The sequence below is a fragment of the Microcaecilia unicolor genome, chromosome 5, assembly GCF_901765095.1.
Source record: "Microcaecilia unicolor chromosome 5, aMicUni1.1, whole genome shotgun sequence".
Lineage (NCBI taxonomy): Eukaryota > Metazoa > Chordata > Amphibia > Gymnophiona > Siphonopidae > Microcaecilia > Microcaecilia unicolor.
In genome coordinates this window covers 189037720-189052573 of record NC_044035.1, presented here as the reverse complement: position 1 = coordinate 189052573, position 14854 = coordinate 189037720, and the positions used below count along the sequence as shown (strand labels likewise).

The 14854-nt window shown below is 45.8% G+C and overlaps 1 protein-coding gene across 1 annotated transcript in view; it reads right to left on the bottom strand.

Annotated features, from left to right (window-relative positions):
- Positions 1 to 627: 627 nt before the first annotated feature.
- Positions 628 to 14854, bottom strand: part of CENPT (centromere protein T) — a 568880-nt gene continuing 554653 nt past the window's right edge. The window contains 1 exon segment of the mRNA XM_030203664.1: positions 628 to 1182. Coding sequence (XP_030059524.1) covers positions 1059 to 1182 — 124 coding nt within the window. The 3' untranslated portion in view covers positions 628 to 1058.

The following is a 14854-nucleotide window of genomic DNA, read 5'->3' as shown; positions in this document are numbered from 1 at the left end:
TGTAGTATACATACAGTTATTTACTCTAACATAGTGATCAAGGAATTGCACATTTCATACTGCCTTCCCCTCATCACTTGATCCATACACACAGAAAAGAACACACACACACACATACTAACAAACATGCACAGACACACATAAACATGCATACTCCCAACCCCGATACATACACATGCAGAAGGGTTGACAAGAAGTCAATGAGCCATGCTATACGTTTTTCTAACTTATTTTACTATTTTTCTCTTGAAGTGTAAACACCAGTCTGTTTGCTGGAACAAGACCATACTATGGGTATATCTCTATATAAATACAGAGTGAGAAAAATGTAGTACAAACAGCATATTGAATAAAACATTTCATATTATTCATTTATTACATATCCCAGTGCAGTAAGATTAAGTTTAAATACTTACACACATACAGGCTTTTAAGACTAGTTAAAATAATTTGGCTGTAGCAAGGAAACCATGCAGCTGAACAAGTTTTAAGGGGAGACTAGTCTCTCTAGTCAGAAAAAAGGCAAAATATTAATTAACATTTTTTTAAAATTACCAACACAGGGCCCTGTTTACTAAGCCACGCTAGCGTTTTTAGCACACACTAACGCTATATATGCCCATGGAATACATGGGTGTCTCTAGTGTTTAGCGAGCACACTAAAAAATGCTAGCGCACCTTAGTAAACAGGGCCCTCCGATTAATTTCCCTATTCTTACAGAACTTTTGGATCATATATTACATGTATTGCAGTTGAACAAGAGACCAAACTTAGCTAGATATCACAATGTTGCTGCTTACCATTTCCAGAATTCATGTTGGGTACAATATTATTTTCAAATACAATGAAATAGTGGGATATAAATCACAGTTTCTCAAAGTATCACCATTATTTAACAAACAAAATGTTTTTTCAACAAAAAACTGTTACAGCTGTGGTACAAAAACTTTCATCTGAATATGATGTGGAAGTAAATAAAGTCAAACAGTTTTAAGAGAAGTCTATTTTTTATTAGAGAATTTGAATGCTTTAACAGCACAAACACAAAACATGTGGTCTACTTCTTTTGAATGACCTTATTTCCACTCATAGCAACAGGAATAAGCAACTTGCGGTATTCCAGAGGAAGATGGCGCTCTATAAGCACATGCAAGGGAATCTTGTCGGTCACTAGCCCCTGTCTTCATTCAGAGGGAAAAAAAAGATAATGTCAGTTATAACCAGACAAATCAGAGCTCTATTTATAAAAACATGGCAGCTCACTATTAAAATATTGTCTCTAGTACATGATGGTTATAAACAGATTGAAACTATGCAACCTATGGGGTTACCATGGATACATCTTGCTTACTAACTTTCATAGGAATCAAACAAAGGAGGCAAAAATGATTCACTCTTACATAGTATTTTAATGAAAAAAAAAAGCTATATATGGATATACCATATGTCCACTAATGAAACAATATATAAACAGACATTAGTACTGAAAAATCTTATCTGTTCCAATATTTAGCAAAAAAAAACAAAAACCCACCAACAAAAGACAAAAACAAAGCAGCAAGAACTATATTGAGTTAAAATTATACTTCTAAAAGTTATTTTACTTGATAAAAGAGCTAGAAAAAATAAGGTCAATACAGATAAGGCAAGACTTATTTTTGCTAAATCTATGCTGACTCAGTCCCATTAAGCTTTCATGGGGGGGAGGGGGGAGTCAAAACCAGAAAAATTTAGTGGAGAAAAAGACAGGATAAATTCTAAAAGTGGAGGGACCCCTTTTACCGCAGCAGTTAAAGGTTTTTTTTTTTCAAAGGAAATGGCTGAGTGAAGAGGGCGAGATCGACAGTCAACAGGTATTCATATATAGGGTGCAGCTCAGTGGCTCTTTACTTCTATTGCTGGTCCTGAGGGAAACTGAAGTTGCCGAGGAGTGGGAGACAAGAGACACTGATTGAAATGGGGGGAAAAGAGGGAACATGGATGGAAATTGGTAGGTGGGGAAATGGAAGATATTGGATAGAAGGGAAGAAAGAGGGGAAATGCTCAATGAAAAGGGAGAGGAGAGATCGTGGATGAAAAGGGGGAAAAGAGGGTGGACAGAGTGAAGGGACATGCTGGATGGAGGAGGAGAGAGGGCAGAGACAATGGATGAAGATGTATGGAAAGGAGTGGGAGAAGCTGGATAGAAAGATGGAGAGAATGGAGAAGTTGAATGGGAGGGAGAGAATGAGAAGCGATATGATGGATGGAGGGGAGAAAAAAAGAAGGGACATGTTGGATGTGACTCTGGGCAAGTCACTTAACCCTCCATTGCCCCATGTAAGCAGCATTGAGCCTGCCATGAGTGGGAAAGCGCGGGGTACAAATGTAACAAAAAAAAAAAGATGGGAGAGAGGATAACTGGATGGAAGGTGGAGAGGATACAGTTAGTGAAAGGCTGGGAAAAAAGAGGAAGGGAATAGGAGGGCTGGGGTAAGGGAAAAGATGGAAAATTCAGAACTGATGACTGTGTAGTATGAATGAATGAAAAGAGGGAGCAAAGTAAATGGAAAAAGGTTGAAAGGAGACAATCAACACTGGAGATGGATGTAGTAGAGCATGTAAAGAAATCAGGAAATAAAAAAATGGACACAACATCCTTGAATGAGAGATAAGAAAAGATAGACTAAAGCAGAAAACGGAGAATGAAACCAACACGATTAGAAAAAAGTAAAACGGCCTGACAACAAAGGAAGGAATTGTTATACCGAAACAAGGCCTGTGTCAGGTCTTAAGAATAAAGGACTCTAGTTTGCCACAGTCCTGAAGGCTCAGCTGTGCTTTTTTCCTTTTGCTGCTTGTTGATGTACTTCTGAACCCTCTCTTTGTCTCTTGAACCATGCATCATGAAACTATGGTTTGGGTTCCTCTTTCCCACATGCATAACATTGCTCACATTAAACATCATCTACCATTTGGATGCCCAGTCTCATAAGGTCCTCTTGCAATTTTTCACAATCCTCTTGTGATTTAACTACTTTGAACAACTTTGTGTCATCAACAAATTTAATTACCTCCTTTGCACCAGACAGGCAAGTGATCAGATGATCCTCACATCCACCAGCCTCCCAGCTATCTACATGTCTAATAATCGAATCACCAAAAATAACAGCCGTCCTAATTCTTCCCTCCTGGGCAGAAGCTCCTGGAGACACATTCTCGGTACGAGAGGATATTGAATCCCCCCGGTGGGCTGATCCTGGCTAAAGGATTACTTCCAGTTTTACCAGGGTGATGCTCTCCTTTTAGGAGACCTCCCTCCTCCAAGGCAGTATAGGGGCTGCCAGACTGGACGTGGGACTTCTCTACCATGTCCCTGTAGGCCTCCTCTATGTACCTCTCTGTCTCCCTCAGCTCCTCCAAGTCTGCTACTCTAGCCTCTTTGCATCGAGCACACACACATAACCTCTCACCAACTAGGAGATAATCATACATGTGACACTCAATACAAAAGACTGGATAGCATCCCTCTTGCTGTTGGACTGCTATCTGCATCTTAGTATTACTGAGTTGTTTAATTAAACTTTTTCAGGTACTAGGGATATCAGATGAATATAAAGAGCCTTAAGCTGATACGTTATAATGTGTAATTTATTGTTTGTTTCTCAGAAACTAATTAAATGTAATTAAAACCCTAATGAAAACTCTCCTCTTGCTGTCATAATTAGAATTGAATATGAATATTAATGAAGAGTTGAGCTAGGGGTGGGTGGGAGCTATGGAGGGAATGAAGAATGGCCCTGATGTGCCTTCTACAGTCTGTTAATGCTGTTGCAGAAAATTCAAATTTTTAAACTATGGGGGGAAAGGTTATGGAGACTAGTTAATAAAGTTTGCTTCTCTCTTTTTTTTAAATTCTGTATTTATCAATAACCTATAATTCCTCTTTTTAAACCCAATCTTTAAGTTACCAAGCAGAGTAAAATAATGTCACTTACCCGGAGAAATGTCCTCTTCTCTCAGAAAGGGTAAGAGAATAGAGGTGGGGGGACAGAGTTGAACAATGAAGATAAGGAAAGGGAGAAGGAGGCAGCAAACAGCTGACCCCCAAGGCCCAAATGCACCTCCCCCCTTTGGCCTGGTGCTTTAGTACTGCCTTTGCTTAGACAACACCTACCTCAAAGACCAGGCCCACAAGTTAAAGCCCGGCTGAGGTCTAGAGGAGGGAGAAGGAATTCCTCTCACTCCCTCACTGATAGAGGCCCCCATAAAGCCTCAGCCAGAGAAGCCACAAAAAAACAATATAATAAATGAATCTGTGTGTGGGGGGGGGGGGGGGGGGGAATCCCTTCATGTTCAGTCAAAGTTCTATATGCTGATTCTTGAAAGCTTCCAATGGTCAAGAACTAAACTACAAGGCTACAGCCACAGCCTGCACCTTAGGGAATCAGACCCAACAAAGATAATATCTGCTGCACGAGTCTATCTGCACCATCTGCTGCAAGCAGAGAAATACTGGCAAGTACCATGACTGCACTGCTTCTTAAACTGATGATGACATCATTGAAATACCATTGTCCTCTGCCTCCATCTGTTGATTGGGGAGCATAATTCACTCACTTGGACTAGTCTACCATGATAAGGAAATAGTATAACATTACTGTGATGGGAACACACTGGGATAATAATTCAGATAGAGTTGTGGTGAATAAAGAAGGAAAAATTAGAACTTACCTGACAATTTTCTTTCCTTTAGTCACAGCAGATGAACCAGGAGATAGAAAGCACTGATAGAAAGCAGTGACCCTGGACATCCAGCTCATTCACCCTTCAGTGCATGTTGTATCCCAAAGCAGAGAGAAGAAGAAGAAACGCTAACACAAAACCTTCCTGAAAGCTAATACTTGCCCATCCAACTGGAGCAATCATAACAATCAAAGGAGGGAAGATCCCATTTTTTTTTTTTAATAAACCCAGATCTGAAAAAAGCACAACAGACAAGGACAGGGAGGGATCCTGGATTAATTTGCTGCAACTAAAAAGGAAAGAAAATTATCAGTTAAGTCCTAATTTTTCCTTCCTTAGCCTCAGCAGCAGATGAATCCAGGAACTGGTAGGATGTACCCAAACACTCCCTAAACTGGGTGGGAAGCTGTTGCTCCTCAAGAGAGAGGACTGTAGCTCCAAACTACGTGTCGTCTTGCACTGCTACATCAATTCTATAATTCCGTACAAACTAGAGATGGGACGCCAAGTAGCAGCCCAATATATTTTCTGAATAGAAAAGATGCTTGTCTCTGCTGACAATGACGCCTGCGCTCGCATGGAATGTGCCTTCAATGCCTCCGGTGGAGACCTACCTTTAACAATGTAAGCAGAAATAATCAACTCCTTAAGCCAGCAAGCTATTGTGGCTTTAGACGCTGGATAACCCCATCAAGGTCCCGACAACAGAATGAAGAGGTGATTGGTGCACCGGAACTCGTTTGACATCTGCAAATACCATAGAAGAACCCTACGGACATACAACAGGAGCAGATGAGGAAAGGAATCCGGAAAGTCTTCCTTCCGAAATGAAGGTGAGTGGAGGAGTGGCCTAGTGGTTAGGGTGGTGGACTTTGGTCCTGGGGAACTGAGTTCGATTCCCGGCACAGGCAGCTCCTTGTGACTCTGGGCAAGTCACTTAACCCTCCATTGCCTGCCGCATTGAGCCTGCCATGAGTGGGAAAGCGCGGGGTACAAATGTAACAAAAAAAAAAAAAAAGGTAGGAAAAGAGGCAGATTCAGATGAAAAGCCAAAATGACCTTAGGCAGGAAAGAAGGCACTATCCTGATTATAATCCTGGACTCTGAAAATTGCAGAAAAGGATCGTGAGAGGAAAGCGCTTGAATCTCAGACATCCTACGCACCGAAGCCATGGCCACTAAAAAGACAGCCTTGAGAGTGAGCTCTTTCTCCGATGCCCGCTGAAGTGGCTCAAAGAACCAAGCCCAAACTCCAAGAAGAGCACAGACTACGCAACTGAGGGCGCAGATAGTGAAGATACTTACTGTCACTTTTACAAAGCTGGAAACTGGGTTTGTGAGCCCTTGGGCCACTGCCGAGCGGCAGTGGCAGGCAAAACCACCCCACGCTAGAGACAGGGCAGATCTCTGACAAACAGTTAGGCTTCACCTGCACCTGGCCACTTTTCACCAAGAGTGAGCTCCAGGCTTCAGGTGGCCGGCAGGACTTACTGGACAGGGCAGGACTGGATAACAGCTAGGCAGCACAGGGAGAGCAAGGCAGGGAAAGGATAGCTAAAGGGCAGGACTGAAAGCTGCGAGCAGCCACTGAAACAGGGAACAAACACAGCTAGACAGGAGACTGAACTGAAAGCTGCAAGCAGTCACTGAAGCAGGGAACAAACACAGATAAACCCAGAACTAGACAAAGACATACAAACAAGACACACGACTGGGAAACAAGCAATACAGTAAACAAGCAATACCCTAAACTAAACACAGACTAACTAGAACAGGCAAGACTTCAGGCAAGAACTAGAGCAAGAAAACAAACTCAGGCTGAAGGCCAAAGCACCAACATACCAGGGCCTTAGACGCAATGCAAAGGCAAAGGCAGAAAGGTTCCAAATGGCTAATAAGCCCAGCAGCAGCTGAGCTTCAGCTACAGCAATCATCAGGCAGCTACGGATGCACTGCAGGGTCAAACAAAACAGACAAGTCTGGCAGCCTGGAAGATCAGGACTGGACTGGGCCAAAGTCTGGAACGGGCAGGAACAGCAAGACAATCTATTGCAGTTCATAGCAGCCACTGGTTCTGGCCACCAGAGGGCGAGGAGAGCACGGACGTAACACTTACCTGTAGCAGGTATTCTCCGAGGACAGCAGGCTGATTGTTCTCACATGTGGGTCGACGTCTGCATCGGCCCAGGAAACGGCAATTTTTTCAAGCAAAAAATATATAAAAGTTTTGCCAGTCTTCTGGTGCGCGTACCGCGCATGCGTGGACAACTTCCCACCTCGTGCCCCTTTAGTTTAATCAAAAAGCACAGAACAAAGTAATAACTCCAAAGGGGAGGTGGGCGGGTTTGTGAGAACAATCAGCCTGCTGTCCTTGGAGAATACCTGCTACAGGTAAGTATCTTCGCTTTCTCTGAGGACAAGCAGGCTGCTTGTTCTCACATGTGGGGTATCCCTAGCAACCAGGCTCACCCAAAACAATGAACATGGGTCAATTGGGCCTCGCAACAGCGACGACATAACATAGATAAGCCTGAAACCATAAACAACTAACAGAGTGCAGCCTGGAACAGAATAAAACTGGGTCTAGGGGGGTGGAGTTGGATTCTAAACCCCGAACAGATTCTGCAACTAGGGGCAATCAGAGAAGACAAAGCCATAGCAGAGAGATTACATGAATTCTTTGCTTCGGTCTTCACCAAGGAAGATTTGGGAATGATACCGGTGCAAGAAATGGTATTCGAAGCTGACGAGTCAGAGAAACTTAATGAATTCTCTGTAAACCTGGAGGATGTAATGGGGCAGTTCTACAAACTGAAGACTAGCAAACCTCCTGGACCGGATGGTATTCATCACAGAGTACTGATAGAACTGAAAAATGAGCTTGCAGAGTGTGGTACCGGAAGACTGGAGGGTGGCCAATGTAACGCCGATTTTTTAAAAAGATTCCAGAGGAGTTCCGGGAAATTATAGATCATGAGTCTGACGTCGGTGCCGGGCAAAATGGTAGAGACTATTATTAAGAACAAAATTACAGAGCATATTCAAAAGAATGGATTAATGAGACAAAGTCAATATGGATTTAGTGAAGAGAAATCTTGCCTCACTAATCTACTACATTTCTTTGAAGGGGTGAACAAATATGTGGATGAAGGGGAGCCGGTTGATATTGTGTATCTGGATTTTCAGAAGGCGTTTGACAAAGTACCTCATGAAAGACTCCAGAGGAAATTGGAGAGTCATGGGATAGGAGGTAGTGTTCTATTGTGGATTAAAAACTGGTTAAAAGATAGAAAACAGAGAGTAGGGTTAAATGGTCAGTATTCTCAATGGAGAAGGGTAGTTAGTGGGGTTTCCCCAGGGGTCTGTGCTGGGACCGCTGCTTTTTAACACATTTATAAATGACCTACAGTTGGGAGTAACTAGTGAGGTAATTAAATTTGCTGATGACACAAAGTTATTCAAAGTCATTAAATCGTGGGAGGATTGTGAAAAATTACAAGAGGACCTTACGACCCTGGGAGACTGGGCGTCTAAATGGCAGATGACATTTAATGTGAGCAAGTGCAAAGTGATGCATGTGGGAAATTATAGCTATATCATGCAAGGTTCCACGTTAGGAGTCACTGACCAAGAAAGGGATCTAGTGTTGTCGTTGATGATATGTTGAAACCTTCTGCTCAGTGTGCTGCTGCGGCTAAGAAAGCAAATAGAATGTTAGGTATTATTAGGAAAGGAATGGAAAACAAAAATGAGGATGTTATAATGCCTTTGTATCGCTCCATGGTGCGACCGCATCTCGAATATTGTGTTCAATTCTGGTCGCCGTATCTCAAAAAAGATATAGTGGAATTAGAAAAGGTGCAGAGAAGGGCAATGAAAATGATAAAGGGGATGGGACGACTTCCCTATGAGGAAAGGCTAAAGTGGCTAGGGCTCTTCAGCATGGAGAAAAGGCGGCTGAGGGGAGATATGAGAGAGGTCTATAAAATAATGAGTGGAGTTGAACGGGTAGATGTGACGCGTCTGTTCACGCTTTCCAAAAATACAAGGACTAGGGGGTATGCGATGAAGCTACAATGTAGTAAATTTAAAACGAATCGGAGAAAACTTTTCTTCACTCAACGTGTAACTAAACTCTGGAATTCGTAGTCAGAGAATGTGGTAAAGGCGGTTAGCTTAGTGGAGTTTAAAGAAGGTTTGGATGGCTTTCTAAAGAAAAAGTCCATAGACCGCTATTAAATGGACTTGGGGAAAATCCACTATTTCTGGGATAAGCAGTATAAAATGTTTTGTACTTTTTGAGATCTTGCCAGGTATTTGTGATCTGGATTGGCCACTGTTGGAAACAGGATGCTGGGCTTTATGGACCTTTGGTCTTTCCCAGTATGGCAATACTTATGTACTTATGACTGCCCAAACCGACTGTCGCGTCGGGTATCCGATGACCACGTTGCAGCCTTGCAAATCTCTTCAATGGAGGCTGACTTTAAGTGAGCCACTCACGCAGCCATGGCTCTAACATTATGAGCCGTGACATGACCCTCCAGAGTAAGCCTAGCTTGGTTGTAAGTGAAGGAAATGCAATCTGCTAGGCAATTGGAGATTGTGCATTTTCCGATGGCGACTCCCCTCCTGTTGGGGTTGAAAGAAACAAACAACTGGGCGGACTGTCTATAGGGCTTTGTCCGCTCCATGTAAAAGGCCAATGCTCTCTTGCAGTCCAAGGTATGCAAACTGCTTTCGCCAGGGCGGGTATGAGGACGGGGAAAGAATGCTGGCAAGACAACTGACTGGTTCAGATGGAACTCCGAAACCACCTTCGGCAAGAACTTAGGGTGAGTGTGGAGGGCTAATCTGATATGATGAAACTTGATATAAGGTATATGCACTACCAAGGCCTGAAGCTCACTGACTCTACGAGCTGAAGTAACAGCCACCAAGAAGAAAATGACCTTCCAGATCAAATACTTCAGATGGCAGGAATTCAGTGGCTCAAAAGGAACTTTCATCAGCTGGGTGAGAACGACGCTGAGATCCCACGACACTGGTGGAGGTTTGACAGGGGGCTTTGACAAAAGCAAACTTCACATGAAGCAAACAACTAAAGGCTGTCCAGAGATAGGCTTACCCTCTACACGGCGATGATAAAGCGAATGCTACATACCTGTAGAGGGTATTCTCCGAGGACAGCAGGCTGATTGTTCTCACTGATGGGTGACGTCCACGGCAGCCCCCTCCAATCGGAAACTTCACTAGCAAAGGCCTTTGCTAGAGTTTGCGCGCCGATGCGCACCGCGCATGCGCGGCCCTCTTCCCGCCCGAACCGGCTCGTGTTCGTCAGTCCCGTATGTAGCAAGACAAAGACAAGGGAAGACATAACTACAAAGGGGAGGCGAGCGGGTTTGTGAGAACAATCAGCCTGCTGTCCTCGGAGAATACCCTCTACAGGTATGTAGCATTCGCTTGATCCGAGGACAAGCAGGCTGCTTGTTCTCACTGATGGGGTATCCCTAGCCCCCAGGCTCACTCAAAACAACAAACATGGTCAATTGGGCCTCGCAACGGCGAGGACATAACTGAGAATGACCTAACAACTTATCTAACTGAGAGTGTAGCCTGGAACAGAATAAACATGGGCCTAGGGGGGTGGAGTTGGATTCTAAACCCCGAACAGATCCTGAAGCACTGACTGCCCGAACCGACTGTCGCGTCGGGTATCCTGCTGCAGGCAGTAATGCGATGTGAATGTATGGACAGATGACCACGTCGCAGCCTTGCAAATATCTTCAATAGTGGCTGACTTCAAGTGGGCCACTGACGCTGCCATGGCTCTAACACTATGAGCCGTGACATGACCATCAAGAGCCAGCCCAGCCTGGGCGTAAGTGAAGGAAATGCAATCTGCTAGCCAATTGGATATGGTGCGTTTCCCCACAGCCACTCCCCTCCTGTTGGGATCAAAACAAACAAACAATTGGGCGGACTGTCTGTTGGGCTGTGTCCGCTCCAGATAGAAGGCTAATGCTCTCTTGCAGTCCAATGTGTGCAGCTGACGTTCAGCAGGGCAGGAATGCGGACGGGGAAAGAATGTTGGCAAGACAATTGACTGGTTCAGATGGAACTCCGACACTACCTTCGGCAAGAACTTAGGGTGAGTGCGGAGGACTACTCTATTATGATAAAATCTGGTGTAAGGGGCCTGGGCTACCAGGGCCTGAAGCTCACTGACTCTACGAGCTGAAGTAACTGCCACCAAGAAAATGACCTTCCAGGTCAAGTACTTCAGATGGCAGGAGTTCAGTGGCTCAAAAGGAGGTTTCATCAGCTGGGTGAGAACGACATTGAGATCCCACGATACTGTAGGAGGTTTGACGGGGGGTTTTGACAAAAGCAAACCTCTCATGAAGCGAACAACTAAAGGCTGTCCTGAGATCGGCTTACCTTCCACACGGTAATGGTATGCACTGATTGCACTAAGGTGAACCCTTACAGAGTTGATCTTGAGACCAGACTCAGACAGGTGCAGAAGGTAGTCAAGCAGGGCCTGTGTAGGACAGGAGCGAGGATCTAAGGCCTTGCTGTCACACCAGACGGCAAACCTCCTCCATAAAAAGAAGTAACTCCTCTTAGTGGAATCTTTTCTGGAAGCAAGCAAGACCCGGGAGACACCCTCTGAAAGACCCAAGGAGGCGAATTCTAAGCTCTCAACATCCAGGCCATGAGAGCCAGGGACTGGAGGTTGGGATATAGAAGCGACCCCTCGTTCTGAGTGATGAGGGTTGGAAAACATTCTAATCTCCACGGTTCCTCTGAGGACAACTCCAGAACCAAATCTGACGCGGCCAGAAAGGAGCTATCAGAATCATGGTTCCGCAGTCTTGTTTGTTTCAGCAAAGCCTTCCCTATTAGAGGTATGAGAGGATACGCATACAGAAGGCCTGATCCCCAATGCAGGAGAAAGGCATCTGAAGCTAGTCTGACATGGGCCTGAAGCCTGGAACAGAACTGAGGGGCCTTGTGATTGATCTGAGTGACAAAAATATCCACCGAGGGGGTGCCCCACACTCGGAAGATCTTGTGGACAACGTCCATATTCAGTGACCACTCGTGAGGTTGCATTACTCTGCTCAGTCTGTCGGCCAGACTGTTGTTTACGCCTGCCAGATAAGTGGCTTGGAGAAACATGCCGTAACGATGTGCCCAAAGCCACATCTGGACAGCTTGCTGACACAGAGGGCAAGATCCGGTGCCCCTCTGCTTGTTGGTATAATATATGGCAACCTGATTGTCTGTCTGAATCAATATAACTTGGTTGGACAGCTGGTCTCTGAAAGCCTTTAGAGCGTTCCAGATCGCTCTCAATTCCAGGAGATTGATCTGAAGACCTTTTTCCTGAAAGGACCAAGCTCCTTGAGTGTGAAGCCCATCTACATGAGCCCCCCACCCCAGGAGGGATGCATCTTTTGTCAGCACTTTTTGTAGCTGAGGGATTTGGAATGGACATCCCAAGGTCAAATTGGGCCGAATCGTCCACCACTGCAAGGAATTCCAAAAGTCGGTGGACAGTTGGATCACATCCTCTAGACTTCCCGCAGCTTGATACCACTGGGAAGCTAGGGTCCATTGAGCTGATCTCATGTGTAGGCGTGCCACGGGATTCACATGAACTGTGGAGGTCATGTGCCCCAGCAGTCTCAACATCTGTCGAGCTCAGATCTGTTGAGACGCTCGAACCAAGGACACTAGGGACAGGAGGTTGTCTGCCCTCGCCTCGGGAGATAAGCTCAAGCTGTCTTTGTGTTCAACAGTGCTCCAATGAATTCCAAGTTTTGAACTGGTTTGAGATGGGACTTGGAATAATTGATCACAAACCCCAGTAGTTCTAGCACCTGAATAGTTATTCGCATGGACTGTAGAGCGCCTGCCTCCGAGGTGCTCTTTACCAGCCAATCGTCAAGATAAGGAAACAGATGCACTCCCAGTCTGCGACTACCACGTGTGCACTTTGTGAACACTCTGGGCGCAGACGCCAGACCAAAGGGCAGTACACAGTACTGAAAGTGCTGAGTTCCTGGCCAATATTGAAGATACTTCCTGTGAGCTGGAAGTATTGAGATGTGAGTATAAGCATTCTTTAAGTCCAGAGAGCACAGCAAATCGTTCTCCTGAATCATGGGAAGAAGGGTGCCCAGGGAAACCATCCTGAACTTTCTCAAACTAGATAATTGTTCAGGCCCCCTTAAGTCTAGGATGGGACGCATCCCCCCTGTTTTCTTTTGCACAAGGAAGTACCTGGAATAGAATCCCAGCCCTTCTTCCCCTGGTGGAATGGGTTCGACCGCACTGGCCTTTAGAAAGGCAGAGAGTTCCTCTGCAAGTATCTGCTTGTGATGGGAGCTATAAGAATGAGCTCCCGGTTGACAATTTGGAGGTTTGGATTCCAAATTGAGGGTGTATCCTAACCGGACTATTTGAAGAACCCACCGGTCAGAGGTTATGAGAGGCCACCTTTGGTGAAAAAACATCAACCTCCCCCCTACCGGCAAGTCGTCCGGTACAGACACTTTTGCTGAGGCTATGCTGAACTGGATCCAGTCAAAATCCCGTCCCTTGCTTTTGCTGGGGAGCAGAGTGGGCCTTAGTCGCACGCTGTTGACGAGAACGAGCGCGCTGGAGCTGAGCCTGGGCAGACTGCCGAGAAGCAAAAGTGTACCTATGCCTAGAGTAGGAATAGGGAGCACTTCTCTTCCTCTAAATAAACCTCCTAAATGAGGAGGCTGTAGCAGAAGGCGCCCGGTGGGAGAGAGAATCCATAGCATCATTTTGATTCTTAATCTGATTAACGAGATCCTCTACTTTTTCTCCAAAAAGATTGTCCCCCTGGCAAGGAACATCCGCCATCCGCTGCTGGACAGAATGATGCAGGTCAGAGACACGCAGCCATGAGAGTCTGCGCATCACTATACCTTGAGCAGCGATCCTGGATGTCACGTCAAAAGTGTCAAAAGTACCCCTGGCAAGGAACTTGCGACACACCTTCTGCTGCCTGACCACCTGGCGAAAAGGCTCGGCCAACTCCGTAGGGAGAGCATCAACCAAGCTGGACAGTTGACTTTTCGAGTCCCGCAAGTGTACGCTCGTGAAGAGCTGGTATGACTGAATCTTGGCAGTGAGCATAGTGGCCTGATACGTCTTTCTCCCAAAAGAGTCAAGAGTCCTAGCTTCTCTGCCTGGGGGCGCTGAAGCATAGTCTCTAGTACTCCTAGCTCTCTTGAGAGCGGAATCCACCACCATAGAATTGTGAGGTAATTGTGACCTCATCAATCCAGGTTCATCGTGGATCCGGTATTGGGACTCAGCTTTCTTGGGAACCACAGGGCCAGACAGAGGGGTGGACCAGTTTCTCATAAGGACTTCCTTCAGTACCTTATGCAGAGTGACTGTCACAGCCTCTTTAGGTGGAGAAGAATAATCCAGGACTTCTAGCATGTCAGACCTGGGCTCATCCTCAACCTCCACAGGGAAGGGAATAGCCATAGCCATTTCCTGGACAAAAGAGGTGGAGATATTCTTCTTTCCAGCGGAGGAGAAGGGTCAGAGGGAATCCCAAAGGACTCATCAGAAGAGATGTACCTGGGATTTCCTCTGATTCCCAGGAGCGCTCCTGCTCAGTGTCAGACACAACCTGTGTCAAGGTACTCTGACACTGGACCTGCCTCGACACCGAGGAACGATATCCTCTGTGGGGATGTCAAGAAGTTGACGCCCGATCCGACCGCGGCGAAGTTCCCTCCACCGACGTCTGATGCCGCAGGTAGTACCAGAGTCTGAGACCTCACTACAGGAGAAGGGCCAGACACTGCTACAGCAGATGGTACAGAAAGCGCAAGCACACCCGATACCGAAGCTGATTGTTGAAGTAAGCCTTCCAGAAGTTCTGGAAACAAGGTCCGGATACGCTCATCAAGAGCCGCCATCGGAGAAGGCTGCGGGGCCGGTGGAACAGGCGGTGTCAGAATCCGTGGGGGCTCGGGAGTAGGTACCGGGCTGCCAAGAGACGGACGCATCAACACTTCCTGTACAGAGGAGCGGTATTGTCGGCGCCGACGCTTCTCGGGTGCCGACTCT